Raw genomic sequence first — 13,507 nt, forward strand, 5'->3', positions numbered from 1 at the left:
CATGTTCTACCTACTTACTGGTCTCAGAATTTAGGTACACTAATTCAAATATCAACAATTGGAAATAAAAACATAAACTATTTTTTAACTACTAAATGTAAATTACTTTTTTAACTATCAAATAAATTTAGACCTGTTAATACTTTGAGATGTACATATATTTTTCCGCACAAGCACCAAAGAATAAGCAAAAAAAAATTTAATATAAAAAAGCATATATATATATATATATATATATATTCAGCGGGGTCGGGGCTAAGAGACACTTGCCCCAAGCCTAAAATGGCTCCGTCCTTTTATATATATATATATATATATATATAGTTGCCTAGCTAGAAGGCGCTGTATATATAGTTGGCTTGGCTATACCAATCTCAGCAAGAATCTTTGTATTTGTGGGTGATTTGACATTCACTATATCATGAGTAGGATATTCAATTCTAATATATTTATGTATCATATGTGCGTGTGATACGTTATAAATTAGGAGTAGTTAAAAGTGTTCAATCCTGTGAGATTTCTCCTAGAGAGTGCATATATGGATAGAAGACTATATGAGGCGTCGCTGTGTGGCAGCGTACTCGCATTAAACAAATTGATGCAAGAAGATGAACTCATTCTTGATAGAGTCTCAGTCACATGCTTTCATGAGACTCCTTTGCATATAGCAGCCATGCGTGGCCACGTAGGCTTCACACAAGCGCTTCTGATCCGAAAGCCTAAACTCGCAACTGAGTTAGACTCACTCGGACACTCACCTCTCCACTTGGCTTCCATAGAGGGCCACGTTGAAGTAGTACGCGAGTTGGTACACGTAAACATCGATGTTTGTGACTTCCGTGATCTAGATGGGAGGACTCCTCTCCACTTGGCCGCCATAAAAGGTCGAGTTGGAGTTATAGAAGAGTTGACTCGGACTCGACCTAAGTCTGCCCATGAACGACTAGGCCGAGGAGAGACTGTGTTACACTTGTGTGTGAGGTACTACCGTTTGGAGGCTTTGAAATATTTGGTGGAATCCACGGGGGACAAAGACTTGGTGAACTCTATAGACCAAGATGGCAACACCATATTGCATCTAGCTGCAATCTTCAAACAGATGGAGGTATGTATTGAATTTTTTGAAAAACAACGGACTTCCTTAACATTTGAAAAGATTTTTTTTACCATTTATGTTTTTTGAACAAGCCGATTTTTACCTTGTATGCGTTTTTAACTTTTTATAAACTTAATATGCTTTTTACCTTGAAATTTGGCAGGTTAGAAGGAAATAGTTTAAATGAGATATTTTTTATATAAACATTTTAAGTGTTTGGACACTAAAAAAAGAAAATCTTTCCTATAACTTTTTTTCTAAAAAAAAAATAAATAAATAAATAAATTTAAAAAAAAAAGAAAGAAAGAAGAAGAAGAAGAAGAATTTATTTCCGTGAGAAATGTGAACGTATAATTAATCCCTCTTTTTAAGTAGGACAACTCTTACCCACTCATGGTGAGTAGGTGCTCCTAATTGTTGATGTGGTCAAATTATTTATAATTACAAAATCAAGAAAGTAATAGGTATGAAAAACAAATTCTTTATGGTAAATCACATTATTTATTAATTCACTCACCCTCTCTATTTTTCTTAATTATTAAATTAAGTGTTGGAAACTGGGGTATTAAAAATATAAACTTTGGATGAGATTTGGAATAGATTCCGCTAAGAATGTTTTGCGGATTTATAGACGAGCGCGATTCTCTCCACAAAAAGATGAACGTGGTATATTTACTTTCTCAAATCCGTTTCCAGGAGAATGAGAAATTAGCTCCTAAGTGTGGTGTTTTGATAAGCCTAAATGGGTATGCAAAATGTGAAAAGTGATTGTCTTACATAGAAAAAATGTTGAAACCAATTAAAATTTAAATAAGCCAAATTTGGGATTTAGGCTTGGGTTTGGGCCTAATTGTAAAGTCCGATTATTCTTTTTACTAAACAGAATTTTCGATTGGGCTTGGCTTATTTAAATGGGTAGTTGGTTTTTGAATTTAAATCAAAAGTTAGTTTTTTTTTTTTTTTTTCAAAGGGTTGCATCTATTTCCAAATGGTTGCATCTATTTTCCAAAGAGTTGCATCTATTTCTAAAGGGTTGCAACCGGTGTTGAACCAACATGACCCATGGTTGCACCCATACCCAAAAAGGCACTTTGCTACTTATAAATACCCCCCGTTGGGGTCATTTGCTATCACACCAATTCAGAAAATCATTCTTCTCTTTCCGAATTATCTTTTTCCTTCTTTCACCAATTCAGAAAATCATTCTTCTCTTTCCGAATTATCTTTTTCCTTCTTTCTTCTTCTATAATTGTCTATGCGTTCGAGCTCTAGTCTGTGGGTTCGAGCCTTAGTCAGTGAGTTCGAGTCTGACTTCGAGTCGGAGAGTACTACACCGAGCCGGTTCGCCTATTCCTTTGGTTTGCAGTGCTACTACCGAAGGAAGATAAGTCGTTGTATCCTGGGAGATAGACATTACTGAGTCCGTTAGCACCATAGCAAGGCGAATCTGTCTTAAGGATATAGAATCAAATTTTAGCCTCGACTTTTAATCAGGTTCCTTTATTTATAGTTTTTTATTTTATTATATTAAGCTATATTTTATAAGTAATTATATATATAGATTATTATTTTACAATAATTATAAATATATAAACATTATATTTTTACATGATATTTAAATAAATAATACTATAGTATATGGTATACTTAGACCATATTTTGGATAACAATCTTAAGACAGATTCAACTTTACTATAGTATTAATTATTTATTTATTATTGTTGTTGTTATAATTACTGTAATTTGACTCACGGTCTGTATATTTAATATAATCAGACAAATGGCAAGTACAAGTACTACTATGCCTAATGTTCCCGTCAGTCGTGGGGAGAAGCCCGAAAAATTTATTGGGGCTGAGTTTAAAAGGTGGCAATAGAAAATGATATTCTACCTTACAATTCTGAATCTAAGCAAGTACATAACTGAGACTACCCCAGTATTAGAAAAGGGTGAGACTGACATTACAAAGTTAGGAGCTATTGATGCATGGAAGCATGGAGACTTCCTATGCAAGAACTACATCCTCAATGGATTGGACAACACTTTATATAATGTGTACAATCCAATGAATACTGCTAAAGAGCTCTGAGAGTTATTAGACAAGAAGTATAAAACAGAGGATACTGGCTTGAAAAAGTTCATGGTTGGACGATTTCTAGACTTCAAAATGATAGACTCAAAGACAGTCGTGAGCCAAGTACAAGAGCTCCAGCTGATCCTACAATACATGCTGAGAAAATGACTTTGAGTGAATCTTTTCAAGTAGCTTCAATCATTGAGAAGCTGCCACCTACTTGGAAAGATTTCAAAAATTACTTGAAGCATAAGCGCAAGAAAATGGGGCTCGAAGACCTGATTGTCAAGCTGAGAATTGAAGAAGATAACCGTACATCTAAAAAGAAAGCTGCAAATTCTTCAATGGTGTCAAAGGCAAATCTAGTGGAAGCTAGATAGAAAAATAAGAAGAGGAAGCACTCTGGAGAAGGTCTTAGCCAAGGAAACTACAAGAGGTTCATTGGGAAGTGCTTCATATGCGGCAAGTTAGGACACCGAGCTAAAAACTGTCGTAGCCGCAAAGCACAACATAACCCCAAGAAAAAGACCACCGAGGTGCACATTGCTAAGGAAGATAAGTTGAGAGCTGATGTGTCAGAACTAAATCTTCCAGTTGTGGTTTCTGAAAAAAAACCTTTTGAGCAACAATAGAGAATACTCGCCATGTTTGCTCAAAAAAGAATATGTTCACTAGCTATGAAACTATAGATCATCGAGAAAAACTCTACATGGAGAACTCTTCTACTGCAAAAGTTGAAGGATAAGGAAAAATTAAGCTATTAATGACCTCGGGGAAAGAGATCACTCTGAATAATGTGTTACATGTACCAGACATCAGGAAGAACTTGGTCTCTAGATCACTCCTAAGCAAGAATGGGTTCAAGCTAGTCTTTGCATCTGATAAATTTATGCTTACTAAGAATGAGGTGTATGTGGGCAAAGGGTACCCTAGTGATGGATTATTCAAATTCAATGTAATGGCTGTTGTACCCAAAGCTATTAATAATAATAAAGCGAACGCTTCTGCTTATATAATTGCGTCATCTGATGTGTGGCATGGTAGGTTAGGACATATTAATTATGATACGATTCATAGATTAATTAACATAGATTGTATACCAAAATTTAGTATTGATTTAAATAAAAAAAATGTCAAACATGCGTAGAAACAAAATTGACTAAAACCTCATTTCACTCTATAGAGCGAAGTACTGAACCTCTAGCATTAATTCACAATGATATCTGTGACTTTAAATCTATGCCAACCAGAGGTGGGAAAAAGTGTTTTATTACTTTTATTGATGATTGCACAAGATACTGTTATGTATACTTATTAAGAAGCAAAGATGAAGCCTTGGAAATGTTTAAACATTACAAGAATAAGGTTGAGAATCAACTTGGCAAAAAGATAAAGGTGTTTAGAAATGATAGAAGTGGTGAATATGAAGCACCATTCACTGACATTTGCTCAAAATATGGTATTATTCACCAAACTACTGCTCCTCATTCACCTCAACAGAATGGTGTTGCTGAATGCAAAAATTGTACGTTAAAAGAAATGATGAATGCTATGTTGATAAGTTTTGCTTTAATCCAGAATTTGTGGGGGGAAGCTTTGCTTTCTGCTAATTATGTTCTCAACAAAATACCTCAAAAGAAAACAAATGTGACACCTTATGAATTATAGAAAGGTCAAAAACCTTCCTATAAATTCCTAAAAGTGTGGGGGTGTCTAACTAAGGTTGCGGTTCCTACTCCTAAGAAAGTTAAGATATGACCAAAAACCTTTTATAGTATTTTCATAGGCGATACACAGAATAGTAGTGCATATCATTTCCTTATGCATAAATCAGACATTCCTGATATCCATGTCAATACAATTATTGAGTCAAGGAATGCTTATTTCTTTGAAGATATATTTCCATGTAAAAATCCTCTTAAAAGAAATCATGATATTGCTAATAGCAATAAACAAGAGAATATAGACCAAGAGTCTATAGATGGTGAAAATAAGGAAGAACCTAGATGTAGTAAAAGAGTTAGAACGTCTAAATCATTTGGTCCAGATTTTCTAACATATATATTAGAGAATGAACTACAAAGCTATAAGAAAGTTATGTCTTCTCCTAAAGCTCCTTTATGGAAAGAAGCCATAAATAGTGAAATTGAATCCACCATGCAAAATCATACTTAGGAGCTGGTGGATCTTTCTCCTGGTAATAAACATTTAGGGTATAAGTGGATTTTCAAGAGGAAGATGAAGCCTAATGGTTCAATTGATAAATATAAAGCCTGGCGTATTGCTAAGGGATACAGGTAAAACGAAGGCTTGGATTATTTTGATACATATTCACCAGTCACAAGAATAACATCTATTAGATTGTTACTAGCTATTGCAATATTGCAAAATTTAGAAATACACCAAATGGATGTTAAAACTGCCTCTTGAATGGCGAATTAGAGGAGAAAATATATATGGAACAACCTGAAGGTTTTATAGTTCTAGGAAAAGAAAAGAAAGTGTGCAAGCTTGTAAATTCTTATATGGATTTAAACAAACACCTAAACAATGGCATGAAAAATTTGACAAAGTGATGTTGTCAAATGGTTTCAAAATTAATGAGTGTGATAAATGTGTTTATGTGAAAAACACTCAAAATGGATATGTCATTGTGTGCCTATATGTGGATGATATGCTAATAATGGGTAATAATGATATTATAATCAAAACTGCTAAAAAGATGTTGACCAAAAATTTCGATATGAAAGATTTAGGCAAAACTGATGTCATACTAGGAGTTAAGATTTCTAAAATATCAGATGGTCTAGTATTATCTCAATCTCACTATATTGAGAAAATATTAGAAAAGTTTAATAAGGAAGATAGTAGTCTTATAAAGACTCATGTTGATGTAAATCTTCATTTATCGAAAAATACTAATCCTAGCATTTCACAACTTAAGTATTCTTACATTATAGGAAGCTTAATGTATTTGATCAATTGCACACGACCAGACATAGTATACTCACTTAATAAATTGAGTAGATATACAAGTAAACCGGGAAAGAACCATTGAACTGCAATAATCAGGGTTCTAAGGTATTTAAGATATACCATAAGTTATGGATTACATTATTCTAGATATCCAGCAGTACTTGAAGGATACAGTGATGTTAATTGGATATCAGATATGAAGGATTCTAAATCCACAAGTCGCTATATTTTTACTATTGGAGGAGGTGTCATATCTTGGAAATCTTCAAAACAAACTTATATTGCTAGATCCACTATGGAATTTGAATTTATTGCTTTGGATAAAGCTAGTGAAAAAGCTGAGTGGCTTCGTAATTTCTTAGAAGATATTCCAAATTGGCCTAAACCTGTACCCACTATATGTATACATTGTGATAATCAATCAGCAATTGGAAGGGCACAAAGTAATATGTATAACAGTAAGTCTCGACATATACGTCGACGACATAATACCGTTAGACAATTGCTCTTAAGTGGGATAATCTCAATAGATTATATCAGGTCAAAAGATAATTTAACGGATCCGTTTACAAAAGGTTTGACAAGAGAGCAAATGTATAGTTCATCGAATGGGATAGGATTAGAGCCGAAAGCTAACAAGTCATCTTAATGGAAACCCAACTTAGTTGACTGGAGATCCCAAGATCTAGGTTCAAAGAGACAACAAAAATTCTGAATGGCTCACCAGAAGCACTGGGAAGATTTAATCTTCTACCCATTTCTATGACGAGACAGTGCTACCTACAGCGATGAGTAGGATAAGCTATGCTTTTAATGACTCTTATACCTTGAAAATGCAAGTGGGATATAGTAGGATACTACTCTTAATAAGAAGTCACTTATATGAGTGTGAAGTGGGGCCGCTTCTATAAGAACTTCTAAGGCTAAGTTTTCTATAGCGCTCATGAAATACCAAGAGTTGTTCAGAGCCATATGAACACAACCGTGAGAACTGACTTTGTGCGGGAAAGAACTGTGTGTTTGCTATTGTCTTGGTTTACATCAACAGTTGAACAGTTCAAGACATCATGTTCACTAGTTAGCCAGTAAATCCGATAATAATACACTAGGGAAGGTTCAAGGCCAAAAGCTACCTATCCCGATGCAGTAACTTTCCAATAGTACTCTTTCTAGTGTCTGTATCTTCTTCATTTGCATTTTACGCAAATTTCCATTCATGTGGGGGATTGTTGGAAACGGAGGCATTAAAAACATAAATTTTGGATGAGATTTGGAATAGATTCCACTAAGAATTTTTTGCGGATCTCTAAACGAGCGCGTTTTTCTCCGTAAGGAGATGACGTGGTATATTTACTTTCTCAAATGCGTTTTCAGGTTAATGAGAAATTAGCTCCAAAGTGTGGTGTTTTGATAAACCTAAATGGGATGCAAAATGTGGGAAGTGTTTGTCCCACATGAAAAAAATGTTTAAACCAATTGAAATTTAAATAAGCCAAATTTGGGATTTGGGATTTGGGCTTGGGCTTGGGCTTGGGCTTTGGCCTAATTGTAAAGTCCGATTATTCTCTTTACTAAACGGAATTTTGAATTAGGCCTTTATTTTTGGGCTGGACTTATTTAAATGGGTGATTGGTTTTTGAATTTAAATTAAAAGTTAGTTTTTTTTTTTTTTTTTTTCCAACGGGTTGCATCTATTTCCAAAGGGTTGCATCTGTTTTCTAAAGAGTTGCATCTGTTTCTAAAGGGTTGCAACTAGTGCTGAACCAACATGTTCCATGGTTGCACCCAAATCCGAAAAGGCACTTTGCTTCCTATAAATAACCCCCTTTGGGGTCATTTGCTATCACACCAATTCAGAAAACCATTCTTCTCTTTCTGAATTATCTTCTTCCTTCTTTCTTCTTCTATAATGTATGTGGGTTCGAGCTCTAGTCTGTGGATTCGAGCCTTAGTCAGTAAGTTCGAACCCAACTTCGAGTCGGAGAGTACTACACCGAGCCGGTTCGCTATTCCTTTGGGTTGAAGTGCTACTACCGAAGGAAGACAAGTCGTTGTATTGTGGGAGATAGACGCCACTGAATCCGTTAACACCATAACGGGGCGAATCTGTCTTAAGGACTTAGAATCAAATTCTAGCCTCGACTTTTAATTAGGTTCCTTTATTTATAGTTTTTTATTTTATTATATTAAACTATATATTATAAGTAATTATATATATATATATATATATAAACATTATATTTTTACATGATATTTAAATAAATAATACTATAGTATATGGTATACTTAGACCATATTTTGGTCAACATTAAGAGGTAAGGAAAACAGATGTAATATTTTCCTGATTGAAACTAAAGACTTATGCATTTGTGACTGGACCACATCAGCAGTAAGAAGGGAGCACTTACTCACCGGTAAGTATGTAAGTATTGTCCCGTTTTTTATCTTTCTAAAAAAATTGTGTTTATGCATACATTTATATAAGAACGGTACAATAATCTTAACTTTTTAAAAAAATAATAATAAATAAATAAAATAAAAGATGAAAATAGTACAATAATCTCTCTCTTAGATGTCCTACATAATTTATGTTTAAATTCTTATATTGCTTAATTTTTTTTTTTTAAGGGTCTAATATATAAATGCATTATAAATTTATTTATTCCTTATAGCATAAACAAAAATAAAGACAATCTAGGCAAATCATCATATTTTCTTGTAACTTTTTTTTCGATAAATAAAAGTAAATAAACAAAAAACTTGCCATGAAAGAATAATTTTTACTACTTTCTTGAAAATTTTCATGCTGATCAAATACTTGTTAGAAAATTAATTTAATTTCCTTTCTATTGGTCTCAATTTCTAGTATTAACTTCTATTGAACAAAATGGACACTAATGTTGCATTTGGTATACAAGAATGAAATGGAATGGAATGCCCATTCCAACCATTCCAATGTTTGGTATATATGCAATTTAAAGTGGAAATGGCCAGCCATTCCATTGGAATGAAAATCCATTCCACAAATAAACCTTTGAAATGACCATCCCATTCCCAAACAATTTTTTTTAAAAAAAAAATCAACTTCCCAAAAAAACTCTCGTATTCTAAATCAAAAACCACCACCACCATCGCCACCAACACCATTGCCTTCCACCACCACCAACTTCCACTAGAACCATCTTCAACTTTCACCACCGCCACCTCCACTGCCTACCAGCATCTCCAGTATTGCTTTCCCCCACCGCCATCTCCACCATTGCCACCGCCACCTCCACCTTCTACCACCACCATCATCATTTCAACCACCCCTCTATCACCATTATCGCCACCACCGTCACCACCACCACCTACACCATTGTTGCCTTCTACCACTACCACCATTGTCGCTGCAAGAGCCACATCTGTCACCACCTTCCACCACCACCACATTGTCGCCGCCTCCACTATCTTTCACTGCCATCGCCACCACTATTGCCACCTCCACGTCCACCGCCACAGACTTCCACTACCGTTACCACCTCTGCCCTTGCCACCACCACTGCCACCGCCTTCCACCACTGTCACTTCCACTGCCTTCCACGTACCACCACAATTGCCACCGCCTTCAACCATCACTGTTGTTGCCACCAACTTTCACTACTGCCCTCACCTTCCACCACCACTATCGCCACCGCCTTTTATCACCGCATCACCTTTCACCACCACCATACCACGACCACCGACACTACCATCCACCATTAGCACCTACACCACTGCTTCCGCCATCGCCTCAGTCAATAATACCACTGCCTGCCACCACCACCACTATCGCCACTACCTTTCATCACCGCATCACCTTCCACCACCACCATACCACGACCACCGACACTACCATCCACCATTAGCACCTACACCACTACTTCCGCCATCGCCTCAGTCAATACTACCACCGCCTGCCACCGCCACCACTATCGCCATCTACACCACTATCGTTTTCCACATCCACCACCATCATCACCACCATCCACCGCCGCCAATTCTTTTTATAAAATTATAACTAGAAGAATGTTATTTTGTTAATTTCATTTATTTGTCAGTAAGAGATGTATTTTGAAGAATTCAATTTGAAATTAATTACATTCTAAATTTTAATTTTGTCCAACCAAACACTGGAATGATTTCAACCAAACAATAGAATGAGAATGACCATTTCATTCGTATTCTCATTCTATTTCCACTTACATTACATTTCATTACTGCATACCAAATGCAGCATAAGGGATTTATCTTATATACTTTCATATACCTTGTAGAAGCTGGACCCTCTCCATTAACGAAGGATCTAGTGTTCTAAAAATGGTGAAGATCAGCCCACATGAGATGGGTCCAGTTCGAATGAGAACCTTCTCCTTGTGCACTCCGTGCGCGAAAGAATCTAAATTATTACCTTCTTTACCTTTTTATAATACGTACAAACTGGAATGGTTGCACATTCATTTTTAGCCCAACTCTGCTGTTGGCCCATACAAAATCAACCCATGAACGACTGCCTAAGAGAAGGTAGGAAGCCCAGTCCAAACAATAATCTATAGCGGTTGTTTTTCCTTTGTTAATTACCTCATAATTTAGTAAAGCTAACTTTGTACGTGCAGACCATAGAGTACTTGTTTTCTAGAAAGGAAGTGAAGGAAAACGCGAATGTCAAGAATGTGAACGGTTCTACAGCTTTGGATGTTTTAGATCATTGTCCAAGAGATGTAAAGGTGATGGAAATCCGAGAGTTTCTTGTGGAAGCCGGTGTTAAAAGAGGAATGGATCTTATTGAGACAGTGCCACCTAGTAGTAGTAGTTGTATGAATTTTCCCTCACCTCTCAAGAATCCGTGGCAATTTATATCCACGTTTTGGAAGAAGTATTTTCTCTATGAAAATAATTGGTTGGAAGAGTCTCGTGGTAATTTAATGATTGTGGCGACCGTGACAGCGACAATGTCTTTCCAAGCCGGACTCAATCCGCCAGGAAATGTTTGGCAAGAGGATAACGATGGTAGAACTACACCTGGAACGGCTATTATGGACGGCAGTGATTCTGAAAATGGTGAGGATTTCAAGTTGTTTCTAAAATATAACACGGTGTCTTTACTCGCTTCTCTGAGCATCATTCTTCTGATGATAAGTGGAATTCCGCTCAAGAATAAACTTTCAATGTGTCTATTAGTGGCTGCTATGAGTACTTCAGTGGCATTCATGGCACTTACGTATGTACAATCAATAACTTTGATAGCCCCGGAGTCCACCAAAAATGCTGACATCAGCATATATTTGGTATCAGTTTGGACATGGTACGGGCTGTGCGGGATTGTCATACTGATTAACACCATCAACATTGTGGTGTGGTTGGTGGTGTCGGGCAAGTTTCAAATTGGTAAAAGGAGGCCAAAATGTGGGGCGTGTCAAGGAATTTATGAGAATTGGTCGCGCAAGTTTCAAAGGTGGCAAATATGTGGGGCTCGTCAAGGAACTAATGAGACTATTCCAGGTATTGTACAAGTTTATATTACGTTGCATAACTGTTATGCATGCCATTTTGTTTTTGGCCTGCCCTTTTTCGTACATTTTCCCCTATTTATACATTTATTTACCCAAAAAAAAAAAAAAAATCTAATATGATATATACTCAATCGTATGAAGACATAAATAAATTAATAGAGTAACATTTATTGGAATATAAACATTAAGGTGGAAAACTTCCACAATATATCCACAATATCTTGAAGATTTGGGGAAGAAAATACACTCATTCGAGGTAGGACAAAACCTAGATTCTACTTACTTTGGCTGTGTTTGTACTTATATATTTTCGATCTCCTGTGAAATGTCGGCTTTTGATGGTCTCTAGATATTTATTATTATTATTATTGCAAATAAATCTCACATTTAATTAGTCTTATATTTTGAAATTAATAACATGAGTATGCAGAAAATTGATTATGAAGCCATTTTCTCTGGTTAAATTCGTGAGTTTATTAACTATATTCTACTGCTGAATATTTTAACAGAAATTTTGTAAGAAACACCCTTGATTTACAACTTGGATTTGGGTATTTGCTTAAAAAGTCAAGTTTTAATGGTTTGATTAATTTTTCAGGTGTTGCTATCCATAGTGGGCCTAACGTTGATGCATGATTAAGATTATGAGACTTGTGTTATAATGTTACTTCGTGGAGATGTTGTTTAGCTCGTCTTGTATTAGCATTTGAGATGTAAAAACCTGAGATGCATAATAGTTTGCTAAATTGTTGTGTAGAAACTTGTTAGTTTTTGAGAACTCTTGAATGTTTAGTACTTGTATAATAAAGCTGTGTGTGTTGTATGTCATTGGAAGACTTGTTGGAATGTAATGTTTTGTATAATTATCTATAAATCATGTATAAACACACGAATGTAGTCCTATTTAGTCTTTTCTTTTATGTCTTAATGTGCATGTATGTCAAGTATGTGGCTGAGATTTACTTTAGAAATATTTTGTATTTTGGAAAGTCCAATTATTTAGGAGAACATAATAGATCAGTCAAATGGCCTTGTAAATCCGAATCTGAACATTTAAGAAAAACAAGACTATTCTGCTGCGTTTTTTTTTTTTTGTCACATCAAGGCAGAGATAAAGCGCGGACGTGAAGAATCAGAGATATGGCCGACATGAATATTATTGCCGAGTATATTGATATTTATTTATTTTGTTTACAAGACATTTATATGAAATTAAAATTTAAGTTTTGCACTTTACTATTTATTACACTCCTCTATATGCTTTTATCATTGTGTAACCTCCATCATGAGATCGAGCTCCCAAAACCAGTAGACCTTCATGCCGTAACCCCTTCCCCAACCACCTCAAACCCCCATTTCTTCCGAGCCCCGCCCCTCAACACCCTATCACCATTCCACCCAACACCAACTCCAACGATCTCAAGATCGACTCCACTCAACATAACACCTCCATTCTCAAAAACACATCCATATCCAACGATCTCAAGATTGGTGATGAAGGTCAGGCAGTACGATGAAGGTGACTCTATATAATAATTAGATAGTATTCAAAAATCAAATTATAACCCATGCTGACAGCAGCTTTGAGCTCTCTTTCAAAACGAGCGCTTCTGCAACTTCGGTCGAGAATGTAGACACTAAAATTTTGCTTTTGCTTCATCATAGTTGTCAATAAGTTAGACATTCTCGGTCAATTTAATTCTATGAATACGGATCCTATCAATAAACACATGTCAAAATTCTAGAAGTTCAAATTTTGGGAAAAAAAAAAAAAAAATGTGATTAATTAACATTTAAATTTGAATTTATTTCTATAAAAGGAGATAAATT

At 35.5% G+C, this 13,507-nt stretch overlaps 1 protein-coding gene across 1 annotated transcript; it reads left to right on the forward strand.

The window, feature by feature from the left end:
- The first annotated feature begins 279 nt into the window (after window positions 1-279).
- On the forward strand, window positions 280-12,605 carry LOC132282684 (ankyrin repeat-containing protein BDA1-like). Its single transcript, XM_059784434.1, has 3 exons — window positions 280-1,105; window positions 10,781-11,666; window positions 12,276-12,605. The coding sequence occupies exons 1-3, from the start codon at window positions 539-541 to the stop codon at window positions 12,311-12,313; spliced, it is 1,491 nt and encodes a 496-aa protein (XP_059640417.1). The 5' UTR covers window positions 280-538; the 3' UTR covers window positions 12,314-12,605.
- The last annotated feature ends 902 nt before the right edge of the window (window positions 12,606-13,507 follow it).

Source organism: Cornus florida, unplaced genomic scaffold (genome assembly GCF_030987335.1).
Source record: "Cornus florida cultivar Cherokee Brave unplaced genomic scaffold, ASM3098733v1 CherokeeBrave_3.0.0_Hap2_Chr11, whole genome shotgun sequence".
Lineage (NCBI taxonomy): Eukaryota > Viridiplantae > Streptophyta > Magnoliopsida > Cornales > Cornaceae > Cornus > Cornus florida.